Source organism: Anolis carolinensis, chromosome 4 (assembly GCF_035594765.1).
Source record: "Anolis carolinensis isolate JA03-04 chromosome 4, rAnoCar3.1.pri, whole genome shotgun sequence".
In the NCBI taxonomy this organism is placed as follows: Eukaryota; Metazoa; Chordata; class Lepidosauria; order Squamata; family Dactyloidae; genus Anolis; species Anolis carolinensis.
In genome coordinates this window covers 207,414,759-207,433,293 of record NC_085844.1, presented here as the reverse complement: position 1 = coordinate 207,433,293, position 18,535 = coordinate 207,414,759, and the positions used below count along the sequence as shown (strand labels likewise).

The 18,535-nt window shown below is 41.3% G+C and overlaps 1 protein-coding gene across 2 annotated transcripts in view; it reads right to left on the bottom strand.

Annotated features, from left to right (window-relative positions):
• Positions 1-9,481: 9,481 nt before the first annotated feature.
• tafa3 (TAFA chemokine like family member 3) overlaps positions 9,482-18,535 on the bottom strand; it is a 165,648-nt gene continuing 156,594 nt past the window's right edge. For both annotated transcript variants that reach the window (XM_008109846.3, XM_062978665.1), the window contains exon 6: positions 9,482-11,483. In XM_008109846.3, the coding sequence (XP_008108053.1) occupies positions 11,472-11,483 (12 nt within the window). In that variant the 3' untranslated portion in view covers positions 9,482-11,471. The remainder of the gene's footprint in view (positions 11,484-18,535) is intronic.

Sequence of the window (18,535 nt, the reverse complement as noted above, 5' to 3'; positions counted from 1 at the left end):
AAAAGTAACCTTAATGTTCCAGGATATTTAAACAGTCAAAAAGAATCCAAAATGCAACACTGGACCATGATATCTTATAAGGTCACAGGGAAAACTAGCATTCCATGATTTTATATGGAATTTTTTTTTACTATTTTCATTCAGTATTTCAAAAGATAAACATATGGAAAGGAGCTGTCCCACCATTTCCAAACATCAGCATTACAAAATCACCAAGCTGCAGTATTTTCCTCAGCAAAAAGGGAAGTGATTCAGGAATAATCTGGCAGGGAATAATGTTATCTGTTCTTCCTGCAGTGAAACAAACTTTGAGCTTGAATTACTAAAGCTTTAAACATTTGCAATCAGAACATGTTGTGCCATTCCTTTTCTGCTATGAACCCCGGGAGCTCTAGTTGTGTGATTTATTTAAAGTATCAGTTTCCTTTCCTGTCTGCGCATCAATCAAATGCCAAAACTGGAGGGGAAGGGAACTGTATAAAACTACAGAATGCAGAAAAGTTCTTCTAAAGTGATAGCTCTGAATATCCAGTGCACTATGTTACACCAAAGAGTTTAGGGGGGGAAATTCCCCCTTATGTAGTCCCCCCCCCCCCCCATATTGGATATAGGGCATGGGAAACACAATTTTCAGTAACCACATCAATCTACAGTTTCCATGAATCCTTTAAAAAAAAAAAAGACAGACATGAGTATAAAATAGATTAGGCAGCAGGGAAATTCATATGGAAAAAACAAACCCAAGATCTGAGACTGGTTTTAAGGCTTTAAAATAATGTCAGCATAACATCACTTTGAGTAAGACCTAGCCAAAAAACACAGCAACTGCCATTCGGTCAACACTGGTTCAGTCGGTTTCTTGAGATCAAAACTTGCTAATAAACAGAATCCAACATTATGCAGTGGTTTTACTTCTTTATCACTGCACATAATGAATTAAAATATAGTGGTCCCTTGGTAGCCACTGGAGTTGGGTTTCTCTATGGATACTAAAAGGCATGGATGTTCAAGTCCCATTATATACAATAACATCCCCTATATAAAATGGCAAAATTAAGGTTTGCTTTTGGAGTTGTTAAAAATATTTTAAGCCATGGTTGATTGAGTCCGTGGATATAGAGGGTCAAATGTAATGGATGGTCCTTTGCTGTAGACATTCCAAGATCTATTTCAGCAGACACTGAACATTTCAAATTTTCTTGGCAAGATTTGTTCAGAGTGGAGTTGCCATTGCCTTCCTCTGAGGCTGAGAGAATATGTCTTGCCCAAGGTCACCCAGTGAGTTGAACAGAGATTCACCCAACTTTGGGATGGACAGTTTACATATTTAAATGAATAAAATCAGTTTATTTTCTCAAAAACATCTCTTCAAGTGAATTTATATTGCAATCTATTCAAGAGTATCCTTTTTCAAATTACTCTGAATTTTGGCACTCTCAATGAGTTAAGCCTGGATGATAAATTGGCAGTATTTTCAAAATAAAAAAGTAGAGGAAACTTTTCATTGTCAAAGTACCAGGACCATGTTAAAAAAGGTTACATAGAAAAGCATTTAATTGTGGGTACGCATGTTTGTGTATGTGTGAGAGAGTGAAAATACCATTCTCTCTAATTAACTCAGATGGCAACTACAGAAAGACCCAAATGTTCAGTACATGCCATATTTGACTATAGGGAAGGACAAACATCCAGGATATTCTGGAAAAAATACTTATATGAAGGAGCAAACATTATATCCTGCTGCTACTGCTTCTAAACTCAACTGAAGAAATGGCTTTGCATCCAAACATTCTTCATCATCTAGGCAAGAAATTTTCAATCACAAGTGAAATAAATAGTTTTATTTTTATACTCAGTTTCACACTCCAGAGAGAGTACTAAATCAAAACATTCATTGTTCATTTGCATTTTAAGTAAGCATTGTTTATGGAATAAGTTCAATCATCTGCATCTAGCCTTTCATTCTTTCTATGTCATTTTAAAGTTTACCTTAAAAGCGGAATGTAAGACTCGCCATTAATTACTCTTTCTAGCAAGATTGATTTTTATGCTAAAGAAACATGTAGTGTAGGTATAAGTTCAGGAAACTTCCAAAGTCTGTTCTCATAGTAGTTTGGTAGCTGGAGTAGCACCCTCAATCAAAGAAGCCTGACTACTTCCTTAGTAGGGGAATCCTTGTTTGGCCAGCTTGAACTGCACTGTATAGTCTTGCAGCTTAAAAGCCTGGCTGCTTTCTACATAGGGCATCCTTTCTAGGCCAGGTTGTATGGGACAGAATAGCCTTGTGGCCTGAGAGCTTGGGGGTTTTCTATCTAGGGAAATCTTGGTTGGCCAGGTTGAATAGCACTGAATAGCCTTGCTGCTTGCAAGCCTGGGCACTTTCTACCTTGTGGAATCCTTGGTTAGCCAGTTTGAATAGCAATTAATAGTCTCAGTGTGGCAGGTATGAATGCTGCAATTAGCCACCTTGATTAGCATTTAATGGCCTTGCAGCTTCAAAGTCTGTTTGCTTCCTGCCTGGGAGAATCCTTTGTTGGGAAGTGTTAGCTGGCCCTGACCGTTTCCTTTCTGGAATTCCCAATTTCCTTCCTTTCAGAGTGTTTATTTACTGTCCCGGTTTTAGAGATTATATTGTTCTGTATTATTATACCACAGTAATTATTTCATATTACAGTAGAGTCTCACTTATCCAACATTTGCTTATCTAATGTTCTGGATTATCCAACGTAGTCAGCCTTTTAGTAGTCAATGTTTTTGTAGTCAATGTTTTCAATACATTGTGATGTTTTGGTGCTAAATTCGTAAATACAGTAATTACTACATAGCATTACCGTGCATTGAACTACTTTTTTTGTCAAATTTATTGTATAACATAATGTTTTGGTGCTTAATTTGTAAAATCATAACGTAATTTGATGTTTGATTTTTCCTCAGTCCCTTCTTATTATCCAACATATTCGCTTTTCCAACGTTCTGCCGGGGTGTTTATGTTGGATAAGTGAGACTCTACTGTATATTTATAATCTTATATTATCTACTTAGAACTGGATCATATGAGACTCCTTCTACACAGCTGTATAAAATGCACACTGAAGTGGATTATATGGCAGTGTGGACTCAAGATAATCCAGTTCAAATCAGATAATATAAGATTATAAATGGATAATATAGCTGTGTGGAAAGGCCTTGAGTCTACACTGCCATATAATCCAGTTCAAATCAGATAATCTGTATTTTATAGGCAGTGTGGAAGAGGCCTGATTGAAGAGGCCCTGGGTGCCATTAAATGGCTGAATGGGTTGCTAGGAGACAAAGTGGGTGGAGCTTAGCCTTCTAACTGGCAGCAATGGGGAAAAAACAGTTATTCCTCTCCCTCTAATTAGGACTATATTTTTCTTTTTTTCTTTGTTCTTTTTTTTTTTTTTACTATATTCCCAACTCAAGAATGGGAAATGTAATGTTGGTGGACAGGAAAAGAAATTTAAAGATGGACTTCAAGCCAAACTTAAAAACTGTGGCACAGACACTGAGAACTGGGAAGCCCTGGCCCTTGAGAACTCTAACTGGAGGTTAACTGTTACCAGAAGTGCTGCAGAATTCGAAGAGGCATGAATGGAGGGCTCAAGGGAGAAATGTGCCAAGAGGAAGGTGCATCAAGCCAACCCTGACCAGGACTGCCTTACGGCTGGAAACCAATGTCTTCACTGAGAAAGAACATGCAGGTCAAGAATAAGTCTCCACAGCCAGCATCCACCACCAAGACATTACACGTGTAGGGCCATCATCCTCAAGCTATGAGGGATCGCCTAAGTAAGTAAGAAATATGTTATACTTCAAACATATGCCTTTCTGGAACTGAGGCTTAAAAACTCTAGAAACAGATCTCAGTGGCATATGATGTGTTTCTTATGCATAAAGCCTCACACTCAGTTCCTTGCATCACTAGGAATTTGGGGGGTGGGCAAGTAATAGGAAGTCCTGGAAAGCTTGTGCTGTCAGAGCACATAATACTCAGGCAGATTACTCAATAGTTTATAATTTCTGTATTCTGAATTTAAATTGTGATATATATTACGGACTGCTTTTTCCTGAAACAAAATTACTCCTGGTCCCTGCACCCTTCCGGCATCAAACTTTTAGATGCAACTACAGGAAGCCCCAAGTTACGAACAAGATAGGCTCTGTAGATTTGTTCTTAAGATGAATTTGTATGTAGGTCAGAACAGACACATTTTTAAAGTGTAACTCCAGCCATATAAAGGAGGGGGGGGGGGCAGAAGGAGAGAGAGGGAGAGAGAGATTGTATAGCATAGGGAAAGGTTAACACACCTGTGACATTTGTTTTGCTGTCTGTGCCCCTGTTCAGATTTCACCTCACTTTCTGCCCCTGTGATAATTGGACTTTGAAACAATTGGCTTGTTGTGGAAACAAGGACTAGTGATAAAGCTTCAGTGGAGACCCCTTTTTCCTGCGATAACTCTTTCAAGACTGAATTTCCCTTCCAAGGGGCAGATTAATCTCACTTCCTGTTGTCTCACCCCCATTCTTAACTATTAGTCATTTGTAAGTCAGATGTTTGTAACTCAAGACTGTCTGTACTGAAAGAGTGATTGAAAACCAAATTCAAGCAGGCTGAGTAGTAAACTTAACCAAGTGCTATGGCTACTGAACAATGCTTTGATAACTTGGGAGACATGGAAGATCACCATATTTACACCCCATGCCAGTGTCAGTATTAAACTAGGGCCGTTTTCATGGTGTGAAAAGTAGTAATATTACATCATTTTCCTATTTGAGCTATTACACACATTGATTAAATAATGGAAATACTGTCAATATAACTATATTTTACTGCTGTTTCTGATTGTATGTTAAGGCCATCTAGAATAGCAGTCAGCCTTACTGCTGTCACTAACCATGCTCATAAACCCATAGGCCATCCCCATTAGTCCTACCTTATACCCAACCTACCATCTACACCCCTCCAGGAGCCACATGCTTCACATTAATGAGGAATATGCATATACATCTTATTTGTGATTGAAAATTGTGGTCTAATAAGGGTTACTGTGTGCAAAGAAGAATTGGACATAGATACACAAGGAGACTCTTACTTATTTAAGACTAATATACAACTGCCAGGTGCCTTTTAATATTTAATTCAGAGTCTGCCTTCAAGGACAGTTAAATAGGGATTTCTGTGTAAACGATTAGACTATGTTCTACTATGCCATTTCTGAATAAATATATAATGTTTGTATCTCCCTGGATTTAAACATAATATAGCCAGAAGGCACTTTTCCACTTCTCTTGCAAGGAAGTGTATGCACAGGAATGAAACGGTCCTACACGGTAACTCCATACATTAACTATAGTATTGTAGGAAGTGCTCCTCTTGATTCACTCATGTTGATGAACACCAAAGGGATGTATAAAAAACCATTCAAGATTTCATTACCCTCAATAACCTAAGTCCTACTCAGGTGTTATTGAATGTGTGAAAATAAACACAGAAGGACAGCAGCATGTGAGCTCTACTTCCATGCATCATTGATTGTGTCATTCTATATACATGGAGGGCCAACACTGAAAAAGGAGAACCTCTGTTATCTCTGGATACTCATCATGTGATTTAGAGCCCTGGCATATCAGGTTTAAACCATCTTGCCCTTGTTTTTCTTTCCCCTTTTTTTTACTCAAAAGGCATAACTGATACCTCAAACCTTAAGTAACACATACATTTCACCTGAGATTGACTGCATCTTCTAAATCTCTGAGGCAGACCAGAGACTCCAAGACAAGTCCTACTCACTTTGAGACACTTGACAAAACCTGAATTACTCCAAACCGGACCACTTCGGTTTTGCTAATTAAATGAAAGCTACTATCTGATTAATGTCTTTACAGCCTGTTGAACTTCTTTTTTTTTTCTTCCTGAGCCTATCAAGGCTCACTATCAATATTCTCACCTGCTAGTCTTAAGTACATTTCCTTTCAATTAATCAGAATTCCCAGGGCAACAATTTTAATCATAGAGCCACTAGTGACTCATCTACCTTTTTCAAAAGTACAATTGACTCCTCACACATGAAGAATTATAGATGAAAGCAAATGGAGAAAAGGCCTGTTTACTACCTCCCATCACTTTAAACTATTACCTGTTTTCAGACTTAACAAAATTAAACTGATATGGTTTGATACACTCTAAGCCCACAGATTATTCAGCTGAAAGCTATTCTCAGAGTAGCTGAGAGAGCATATGCATATCTTTAGGCTTGTTCACTGGTCCATTCATTTGTTTTAAAAGCTGCCTTAAAGATTAATGAAATTAACACAAGCCTCACACTTTTTCCAGATTTCCCCAACGGCAGTGATGTCTTTTGCAAAGTATTTCTGTGGGATGCAAGAATCCCAGTGCAGGAAAATAGCCTCAATTTTCCCACACAAGTGAACAGAGGCCTGAACTGAGAATCACAAGAGAAACTAGAAATGAGATCTACAGGGGGAAGGGTAAATGAATTTGTCTCACTGGTTCTATAATAATCAGAGAAGTAATTACAGTTCATTACTTTTCATGCCAATGGTAAAAACTCTTTCAGGGATGAATGAGGCATGATAAGCCAACAGTCAATCTAAACCTGGGATGAAATTTCTCAGATGTTTAAACAAGTCTTTTGAAATTTCTTTTTTTTTTTTAGCTGTTTCTGTTTTCCAGCATCTAGTATTGAAAGGAACGTTACCTTTAATACTGAGTGATACATAGCAAGAAATTCAGTTACCTCTGTTACAAATGCAAAACATCACACAATCTTTACAAATACAGAAAAAACATTATTTCCCCCAACCCCAAATTCAATCTCCATCACCACGCTACAACCAGATCAGTGATCATGTATGAATAAGGTATAAGATAGTTAGGAAATTTAAGTTCACCACAATACCTATTATCATCACAGTCAGAAGGCAAAGAGAACAATAACACCACAATCCAAAATACGTATACAAAGGTTGAAAGAATCTCCATTGGAACATCTGTTGGAGAATAGACAAGGTATTTTAAACTTCCATAGAGTTTCCAGGAAGTGAGCCAAATGTCAGTCCAAGATCATTTGGTAGATTTCTGGTAAAGAATTAACATGGTTACTACACTAAGAAAGCATGTCTCATTGATCTTTTTTTCAGAACTTGATTATGTATATTAGTAGGATCTGTTGAGACAGTGTATACAATGGGATTTTGATAAGGCTCCTGACAAAGTTCAAAGTACAGTCAGCATTCATAGACCAAATGGGTATTTTATGGAATTATTGTTAGGGGAGGGAGGAGGAAAATATAGACAAAATAGAGAGCTAAAATTAACAGTTTTGACAGAGGAATGTTTCTAGAATCAACATGAAAGATAACTGCATTCAAGATGCATAAATAGCTTGGATTTAGAGTGGTAAATAGGGACAGTAAAATCTCTAGAAACTGGAAGCAATTCAAAGGAACATACAGTATTACAAATGGGTTGAATTAGTAACAAAAAGCAGGTACAATTTAATAAATACAAAGCAATACATTACATAAAGCAATCACCCTCTTCCTGCCATGGCACATGAGCCACATAAATTTAAGAGAAGAAATACAGTCCTATATTTTTAATCAAATGCATGTTTATAAACATATAGCCTTGAACACATGCATGGTGTGCTTAGCACTCACAGAAGGATCTGTGCCCCCAGTTATGGAACCTTCAACGCCATGGCATACAAGGATCATCTACCAGATTATAATGAGGAAATATAAAGTTTACACATACATCTCAGATTAGCTCATCCTGTTTGCTTGGAACTTGCATTCAATGGGCTCTTCCAGACCAAGCCCAAAATGTGGGTGTCCCCATATCATTGGATTTTTACCAGAGGCATCCAAATAATGCCTCCGGTAAAAAAGGATTAATTGGGGTCCTGATTTAATTTAATACTCATTATATCTGGGGCTTCCTGAAAGGCCTGAGTCTAATGGGGTATGGGCCTTGTGGGGACTGATCCACTGGACTGCTTCCACAAACTCAGGGTCAGTCCCCACAGCCCATCTCGGTTCTTCAGGCTTCCAACAGCCTGGAGAACTGAGGAGGGCACACCTCTCCCCAACCCCCCTCTCAAAGGCCTTTAAAATAAGTACAAACTTACCAGGCCACCATGAGGCCTCTCCAAAGGCCTCCTGGCATGTAGAAATGGCATGCTAGGACGTGGGGGGGGATTGCTCCTGGCCTTCCCCCTCACCTCCTGGCACGTCATGTCTAGGCTCCAGAAGGCCTTCAGAGATGCGTCATGGCGGACTGGTAAGTTTGTACTTATTTTAAGGGCTTTTTTTTTGGAGGGGGGAGTTGGGTGGCCCCATGCCATTGCAGTACTTACCTCAATGATATGGGGACACCCAACCGGGAAAGCCCATTTTTGAGGGGCAGGCATGGGGACAGCAATGTGTGTGAAAACAGGTTATTTAAACCTTTTTTGCACACATTAAATTATTGTCTGGAAGCATCCCTTGACTGGATGGGGAGGGAAGCTGGATGGAAATGTTGGAGAGTTACACAGGCTTGTTGCTCGCTCCTGAGAAGCTGGTGCAATGTCTGAGTACATGTTGGAGTGTGTTAGAGTCAGGGTGTTCTGTTGCTATATATAGATAGCTGCTATAGAAGGATCCCTCCATGGATAGGTGTTGACTTGCAGTGTCTTAGACTGAGTTCAATGCAATTTCAGTCACAAACCCATGAAAGCTGGCTGCATTTTGCTAGGCATTTTGTTTTCAAGGAAATGTGAAGTACAACAAACCCTCCACATTTGTGGGCATTGGGGTGCATAAACACTGTACAAGTGGGAACACTTTTTTTTTTTACCTGAGAGAACATTTTGCTAGGCATCTCTTTGTCCTCTATCATGATTCCAGTGGTCAACTTCTACCTGATGTTAACAATAGAATAGCATTGGCAGACCAAACAATGCCCAGAGAGAATAGTTCTTGAGGTATGGCTAGATTCTCCAAGCAATTCTACAGTCATCTTCCAGGGGAACATAATAAAAATCACACTGGAAACCTAGAAAATGCCTAGACAGAACATGTTTTTCAGTTACATATAGGGCAGCATCAGAGGTGGTAACAAATACAACAACCATGGATAATAAGAATCATGAATGTAAAACTCACATAAGTAACAATCCAACTGTGTTGTACCACTGCTAGAATATCATGTAGACCTTCAGATAGTGTTGGACTGGAAGCCCAGGAGCCCTGTCCATCATAGCCAATTGTTTCTCCCAACATTTGCAAGACCATAGCATCCCTATCCCCAATATAAGGTAATAGAAAGCTGAATACATGAGCATGTTATAACATTCTCTTCCCTGCAACCCCCAATTGAAAATGACTTCAGATCTCAGTAATTTTCCTTCAGCACAATCTAAAAGTCATCTTATATTTAAATCAATGAAATCATTTTGCAGAGATTAAAACAAACTTTAATATTTCACAGTCTGGTATTTACATCGCATTGGAAGCAGGTATAACATAGTCTATTACAAAAACATTTAGGTAACAAAGTCAGCAGGTCATACAGTCACAGCATGGAAGCCAGGCCACTGTAAAACATGGCAGGGCAGAGTTCTCAAGTGCAGTTCTTTATCTGCTCCATTTTCCCTGGGTACTCCAGAAATCCTCCTCATTTTAGTTGGAAGGAAATGTTCAACTTTGGGTTATACTTACAAGGTGCTCAATCATTCTCAGCCCCAGCCCCAAACTAAATAAACACACCTTCATGAATCAAGGTAGCCATAATAAGACAAAATATGGAACAGGTTTTATGGATGGTAATTAAATTGGGGTGGATGTCAACAACCCCCTTGGAAAAAATTAATCACTAATGTTAAAAAAACACTATCCCTTCTAAGCCTGGCATTACCTTTTACAAATACTAAGCAGGCTCTGGCATTTATTTCTGTGTTAAGAACCAGGTTTCCTGCATATCAGCAACTGAGAATTTCACTACCTATACCAGTTTTCAATGTCTCTTGATTTTCTTTACTGCCAAACATTGTCCTAATTTGCTGGAGTCAAGGAAATGCTACTCCTACCATGTTGATATTAGTGCAAACAGAAATGAAATCACAAGCTGACATTTTTATCATAGTCCTCAATATTTTCTTGTTTGGAGAAACATATTACTAAGAGCAATGATTTGGTTCCTGAGAGGAACCTGTGATTTATATCGTTCCTAGGTACAAGTCTTGATTTAGTACTATATATTAACTAGGTTGTTTCAGCCCTCCAAGAAAAATGCAGACTCTACTAGACCCAAGATTTAAAAAAAAGATAAGCCCCAGTCTTTGTAATATTTTGAACAAAATTTTAACAATAATTTAACTGAATTACTTTGAAAAAAACCCAGAAAAGACAAGACTTTATGAACTTGATCAGAATAAACAATGATGGCAGGTAAGGGGAAGCTGTGAAAGACCAGGAGGGGGCATTCTTTGTTCCTTATGGAAAACAAAGGGAACACATTATATTTGTTCCTGTGTTTCAAGCATGATGTAATATACTGTTTCTTATACTGTAGATTCTCACATATCCTAGGAAAAGAATCTGAAGCTTGTAGTTGTATAAATGTTGGAGTAACTGCATGGTCTTTCTTAAAGTTCCTCTAATTTTTTATCACCAAGGATCAGAATCTGGTTTCTTGTTTCCAGAATCCTAACACAAAGTCTGTCTGCAAGAAAAGCAACAAATTGGGAAAAATTTTGTAAAAACACTAATTTTATTTTTCAAATCGAATGTGCATACAACACCCACTCATCACCTTGATTTTTTCAGCAATTGCCTTAGCCAACCAAAAACACAGGAGAAGTAAAAGGAAGGAAAGCTGTTTTTTCTTTGTTGCCATCATGAGATTCTATGCAACTCCAACATTTAACTGAGCAGGAGGGAAAGAAATAGTACATTTTTCTCACAGATATGTCCATGGTATAAAAGGAAAATGTGGAGAAGGGAGTTCTTTTAACTGCATTCAAGACCCATAATTGAAGACTTAGTAGCAAGTGGTGGTAAAATACCTTAGAGGCTGCACTTAATCAGTAGCTGATGCAACATTTTATCTTGAAATCCAAGGGAGTTTTTTTCACGCTTTCACCCACAGATGGGGTATCAACCCTTTTCTGTAATCCTTGGTGCTGTTGCAGCAGGAGGGAGCAGATGGTGATTCCACTCCCTTAGCAGATGTAGATAAGGAAGAACAGTAAAGCGCCCATAAAAAATAGACATCCTATATCACAGCTGCATTTTATCCTGTGCCAAAGAAGTCCTCCTGTTTCCAACTCTGCAGAGCATAAAAGCAATATCTTGCACCTGAACAGAAGCCATGTTGTGCCATTTTCACAATGCTGGCCATGTCAACGCAGTGTATACCAGCTAAGTGTAGATCTTCCCAAATCTACCGGGTAACCTGTGAAAAAAAGACAAAGCATCTGTCAGACTCCTGCTATCCTTATGAAACACATACTCCAGAGCTTAATGTGTGCTGAAGTGCATACACAAACATCTATGGATCCTGTGAACTCCAATAGTAATGGTGGTAGGAGGCAAATATATTTATACCTCTTATCTTTCTGATTGGATAAATAAAGACATTTTGATAAACAAGTACTGGAAAACAGGCTGTTTTGTGTTCATACTGGAATCCCTACTATACTCAGAGATTATTGGAATGGGGAAAATGAGCCATATTAAAAGGATGCTTAAGTTATTTTTCTCTCCACAGATACATCTCCTTTTCCTTACTCTCTCTCTATCCAATAATCTATATAATACATATATCGAGCAAACAGCATAATGTAAGTTCATGTATGCTTGAATGTGAACATACACAGAGACATTTCATACACTGTTTTACAATACAAGTACAGGTATACTTCCGTTAAAAATATATCTGACAAAGAAACTTCTTAATAAAGTCTCCAATTTTTCAATGTTGTCCTTTGTCTAGTTTGGAGTATTTTAAAGGTACTGTCAGTGGGAGGATGTTGAGGCTAGAGACACACAGACTTTCAGCATTGGGTTGCAGAAATACAATTGTAATTAACAATGCAATAAAAGCTTGAGCTAGTAAGGAATTCTAGCCAATCTTACTGTAGCTGTGGGTTCCTAGCTAGGACAGACAGTGTACCTCACAGTACCTCGCACTACTGAGGATATGTGACCAGCAAAACAGAGAGAAAACCGGAGAGCAAATATGTCTGCCTCACCAGTTCCCTGCACATGTTAAAGAAGCATAGATCTATAAGCCTGGGTACCAAAATGAAAATCATATCTACAGTAGAGGCTAGTGAAAGAAAGATAATGCCTAGATGCATTTTGAGAAGTTTCGAGTAGTCTCTAAAAACTTATTTACTAACACAAGCCATACCTGGTTTTTCATTTTACATGTGCATTTTGTTAGTTCTAGATAAAAAGTCTGCTGAAACATGTTGAACTGCTGCCCCTAATCTTTCCATGTTATTTCTGCTTCTAGTACCAAATTTTGTACCAAGAACACACCTGCATTGTTAACTGAGATATATTGTACATGTTTTAGGAACTCATCACATTAGGCTTTTTGCCTGTCCTAGTACGCTGCCAAAGTGCAGCCAAGACAGAACATGACAGAGCCCATCACATGATGCAGGGTTACTTCCAGTGGGGCTCCATTCCGACTCTTGGCAGCATGCTAAGAAACAGCCCTGAGAACACGTATGACTACAAGGGTGACTACCCATGTCCTCATAGAGTATGCCGGGGACAGCGCAGGACCAAGCCGAGTACACCGGGAAATGATTAGCCATGTTAATCTATGACAATATATAGTGATATGTCACAACTATATAATGAGAGAAAACATTCATTGAGGGTGTCATATATGTTGAAATTTTGCATGAGACGGATGGATTTCTTATTATTTTTATTATTTCTTTGTATCTTACTTTTTTCTGACAATTAGAACTCAAAGTGGCTTACAATTTGAAAGAACAATATAATTAAAACATTCAAGCCTCAATTTAAAATAATAAAGTGCAATATTAAAAGATTTACACAAGTTTATTTTAAACAGTTAAATTTAAAATAATACAGAACCCCCCCCCCCCAGGTCATTCATTAAAAACTTTCCATTTTAAAAACATTTTGGAATAAAAAGGTTTTAATCTAATGACAGAAGGACACATTTTTGGCCTCCCTGAAAAGAGATTACCAAAGCCATGGGGAGGCCACCAAGAAGGTCTTCTCTCACATTCGTACTTCAATTTGTTTGGAAGGAAAAAGGAAGAGAGGCCGACCAAGGGCAAGATGGATGGACGGTATACTTGAAGTGACTGGCTTGACCTTGAAGGAACTGGGGGCGGCGACGGCCGACAGAAAGCTCTGGCGTGGAATGATCCATGAGGTCACGAAGAGTCGAAGACGACTAAACAACTGAGCAGCAGCAGCATCCAGTCCACTTAATAATACTAAATCTAGTGCTATTTTACCATGATCTTCACTATCCACTGAATGTATTTGATGAGTAGTTTCTCACTTTGCAACAAGATGGGACTGAGAAAAGGGACTTTCCTGATGACCTCATGCCTGGTCAGGCTCATATAGCAGATATAGATAGCCTTGATCTGAACTACATAGAACCTTACAAGTTATAACCAGCACTTCAAATTTTGCTTGAACAAACTGGTAGCAATTGTTGCTATTTTAAAAAGGAGCATAAATAGTTCGGACTATGTCACTGTTTCTTAAACTGTGGCCCCTGACCCTAAATGGGGTCCCCTTGGCTCAGTGCTGGGTTCAAGAAAAAAAATGGCAACACTAAAACGTTTCAGAACACCACACACTTATACAAATCAGTTGGTATGAACATGCAGTGTTTACTGTGGAGTGTGCAGAAAATTCTTCAGCTATATTCCACAAAAGGGAAATCAGCTTATTTAGCAAGCTTGCAAGTTGTTGAAGCCTGTGAAGCCTCTGAGGATAAGGATGAGGATGAGGATTTTCTGGTTGAGCCTGGTGTTTCTGTGTGGGAAAGCAAAAGTGTTTTTCGAGATGATGGGAATGTTTTGGGTAGATCTGTTGTCCGGGAAACAGCCAATGATTTTCATGAGAATCAGTCAGCAATTGACTCTGAAAGGAATGTGGAAGAGACAAGAGGGTTATAGATAACCCAGCATTTACAAATCAAAAGGGACATTGTGAAATAGAGACAAATCTGGAAGATAGGAAGGGAAGATAGACAAAGGGAACCCAGGTGTGAGAAAGGGTAATGTCAAGAGCAAGAGGAAGAATTCTTAAGGAATTGGAGTCAATGTCCAGGAAATCAACATTGGATTTTCATGAGTTAAGTTGCCTGTTTTGGGAGCTCTTGAGTTAGGAGTTCTGTTTTTGAGTCTGTATCTTGTTTTCCTGTTTACGTTCCATGCCTCCTGTTTGGATTACAAATTTTGTTTCAAGTTTCAAGCTTTTGGGATTATAGTCAAATTCAATGGTCATGTCGATGCTTTCAAGCTTTTGGATATAATTCTAGTTTAAGTGCAACAAACCTTGGATTACAATTTCTTGCTTTTACCTTAAGTGGTTTTTGGAATTCCTATTCAGAGTTGGTCATTGCTTTTTGTTAAGGTTCTGGGAATCTAGCTCATGGATGTATTTTGAAACTGTTTTTATATTAGGTACTCTTTTCTTACTATTCTTGTTCATCTGTGTGGTGCTTGGGTGAAAAAGGGGTCAAGTAGGAGGCTGGACTGCAACACAAGTGGTAATTTATTATCAGCAAATGTTTGATTTTATACTATTTTATATACCTACACACCTAGGGTCATGTAAAAATGTATTTGGAGGAGAGGGTAACAAGTGGAAACGGTTTAAAAGCTTTGGTCTGTGTAAATTGAATTGCTTAATGATCTGGCTGGAAATCTTTGGACCAGATGAAGTTTCCAAATATTCCCAAGTAAAGCATTACAGTAGTCCAAACAGCATGGAACTAAGTCACCATGGCCAGATCATTCATTCATTCTTATATATATATATATATATATATATATATATATATATATATATATACACACACACACACACACATACATGTGTGTGTGTGTGTGTGTGTGTGTGTGTGTGTATATATATATATGTGTGTGAGACTAATGGTGCCCCCCCTCCACTAAACAAAAAAAGTACAAGCCCCAGAACCTAGAAATTTGGCAGCACAATCTTTGCCCCTAGGTTCCGACAACAACAAAAATAAAAATAAAAATAAAGTCCTAATTAGAGGGAGAGGAATAATTGTTTTTATCCAATTGCTGCCAGTTAGAAGGCTAAGCTCCACCCACTGGGTCTGCTGCCAGTTAGAAGGCTAAGCTCCGCCCCACTTGGTCTCCTAGCAACCGACTCAGCCCAGGGGACAGGCAGAGTTAGGCCTCACTTAGGCCTCTTCCACAGATTATCTAATTGGCACTGGATTATATGGCAGTGTAGACTCAAGGCCCTTCCACACAGCGATATAACCCATTTATAATCTTATATTATCTGCTTTGAACTGGATTATCTTCAGTCCATACTGCCATATAATCCACTTCAGTGTGCATTTTATACAGCTGTGTAGAAGGGACCTCATATAATCCAGTACTAAGAAGATAATATAAGATTATAAATATACAGTAGAGTCTCACTTATCCAACATAAACAAGCCGGCAGAACGTTGGATAAGTGAATATGTTGGATAATAAGAAGGAATTCAGGAAAAGCCTATTAAACATCAAATTAGGTAATCATTATACAAATTAAGCACCAAAACATCATGTTATACAACAAATTTGACAGAAAAAGTAGTTCAATGCACGGTAATGCTATGTACTAATTACTGTATTTACAAATTTAGCACCAAAATATCATAATGAATTTAAAACACTGACTACAAAAACATTGACTACTAAAAGGCAGACTGTGTTGGATAATCCAGAACACTGGATAAGCGAATGTTGGATAACTGAGATTCTACTGTAATATGAAATAATTACTTTGGTATAATAATCCAGAACAATATAATCTCTAAAATCAGGACAGTAAATAAAGAAGAACACTCTGAAAGCAGGGAAATTGGGAATTCCAGAAAGGAAACAAACAGGGCCAGCTAACACCTCTCAAGAAAGGATTCTTCCAGAAAGGAAGCTGAGAAGAGAGTGAAGCAGTGCATATTACTGAAGTCATTATTATTATTATTATTATTATTATTATTATTATTATTATTATTATTGTGTTGCTGTGAACCGTGAAAATGAATACAATCTGGCTCCAAGTATTCAAAAACACTAAAATCAGAATATATAAAAATTACTGTGGTATAATAAAACTGAACAATACAATCTCTAAAATCAGAACACTAAATAAAGAACAACACTCTGAAAACAGGGGAATTCCAGACAGGAAAAAAATCAGGGCCAGCTAACACCTCCCAACACAGTATTCCCATCACCAAAGTCTGGCAAATCCTCTGTTTTCTCAGGGCCACAGACTTTTTTTTGGGGGGGGGGGACTGTGTGCGCTCAACCACTGCATATGGGTACTTCTTCATCTATATAGACAGTAGAAGCACATAAAATATTGCAAAGGACACCACTCTGAAAACAAGGGAATTCCAGACAGGAAACAATCAGGGCCAGCTAACACCTCCCAACAAAAAATTCCCTCAGGGAGGAAACACCCAGGCTTTAAAGCTGCAAGGCCATTACATGCTAATATTTCACCTAATTTCAGCATTCATACTTGCCTCCAACAGACAAAAAAAAAGAACAAACAGAAATATAGTATATTCACAAGCTTTAGCAAATAATATCCCCTGATGGCGCAGCAGGTTAAAGCACTGAGCTGCTGAACTTCTAGACCGAAAGGTCGCAGGCAGGGCCGGCCGGAGATATTTTTTGATGTAAAGCGGGGGTGCTGAAAAGCGCCCCCGCCACCGGCGCCCTGGCCCCGCCCAGCGTGCCCTGGCCCCGCCTCCCACGCTGCGTGGGAGGCGGGGCCAGGGCGAATAGTGAGGGGGCGGGGCCAGAGTTGGCCCCGCCCCCCGTGCCCTGGCCCCGCCTCCCACGCAGCGTGGGAGGCGGGGCCAGGGCACGCTGGGCGGGGGGGCGGGGCCAGAGTTGGCCCCGCCTCCCACGCTACCCCCGCTCGCCCGTCTGGCCTTGTGTAGCAGGCCAGACTCAGCGGAGGTTTCTCCAGGCCGCGATTGCGGCCTGGAGGAACCTCCGCTGAGTCTGGCCTGCTACAAAAGGCCAGACGGGCGAGCGGGGGTAACGTGGGAGGCGGGGCCAGCTCTGACGCCGCTCCCCCCCCCCCCCGCCCAGCGTGCCTTGGCCCTGCCTCCCACGCAACGTGGGAGGCGGGGCCAGGGCACGCTGGGCGGGGGGGCGGCGTCAGAGCTGGCCCCGCCTCCCACGTTACCCCCGCTCGCCCGTCTGGCCTTGTGTAGCAGGCCAGACTCAGCGGAGGTTCCTCCAGGCCGCAATCGCGGCCTGGAGAAACCTCCGCTGAGTCTGGCCTGCTACAAAAGGCCAGACGGGCGAGCGGGAGTAGCGTGGGAGGCGGGGCCAGCTCTGACGCCGCTCCCCCCCCCCCCCCCCGCCCAGCGTGCCTTGGCCCCGCCTCCCACGCTACCCCCCGCTCGCCCGTCTGGCCTTGTGTAGCAGGCCAGACTCAGCGGAGGTTTCTCCAGGCCGCGATTGCGGCCTGGAGGAACCTCCGCTGAGTCTGGCCTGCTACAAAAGGCCAGACGGGCGAGCGGGGGTAACGTGGGAGGCGGGGCCAGCTCTGACGCCGCTCCCCCCCCCCCCCCCGCCCAGCGTGCCTTGGCCCTGCCTCCCACGCAACGTGGGAGGCGGGGCCAGGGCACGCTGGGCGGGGGGGGCGGCGTCAGAGCTGGCCCCGCCTCCCACGTTACCCCCGCTCGCCCGTCTGGCCTTGTGTAGCAGGCCAGACTCAGCGGAGGTTCCTCCAGGCCGCAATCGCGGCCTGGAGAAACCTCCGCTGAGTCTGGCCTGCTACAAAAGGCCAGACGGGCGAGCGGGAGTAGCGTGGGAGGCGGGGCCAGCTCTGACGCCGCTCCCCCCCCCCCCGCCCAGCGTGCCTTGGCCCCGCCTCCCACGCTGCGTGGGAGGCAGGGCCAAGGCACGCTGGGCGGGGGGGGGGAGCGGCGTCAGAGCTGGCCCCGCCTCCCACGCTACTCCCGCTCGCCCGTCTGGCCTTTTCTAGCAGGCCAGACGGGCCAGGGCGCACTGGGCGGGAGGCGGGGCACCGTCAGGGCGGTGCCCCGCCTCCCGCCCAGCCTGACGGCGCCCCCCCGGGCCTGCGCCCGAGGCGGCGGCGTCAGCTGCCGCATTAGTGGGGCCGGCCCTGGTCGCAGGTTTGAATTGGGGGAGTGTTAGCCCCAGCTTCTGCCAACCCTGAAGTTCGAAAACATGCAAATGTGAGTAGATGAATAGGTACTGC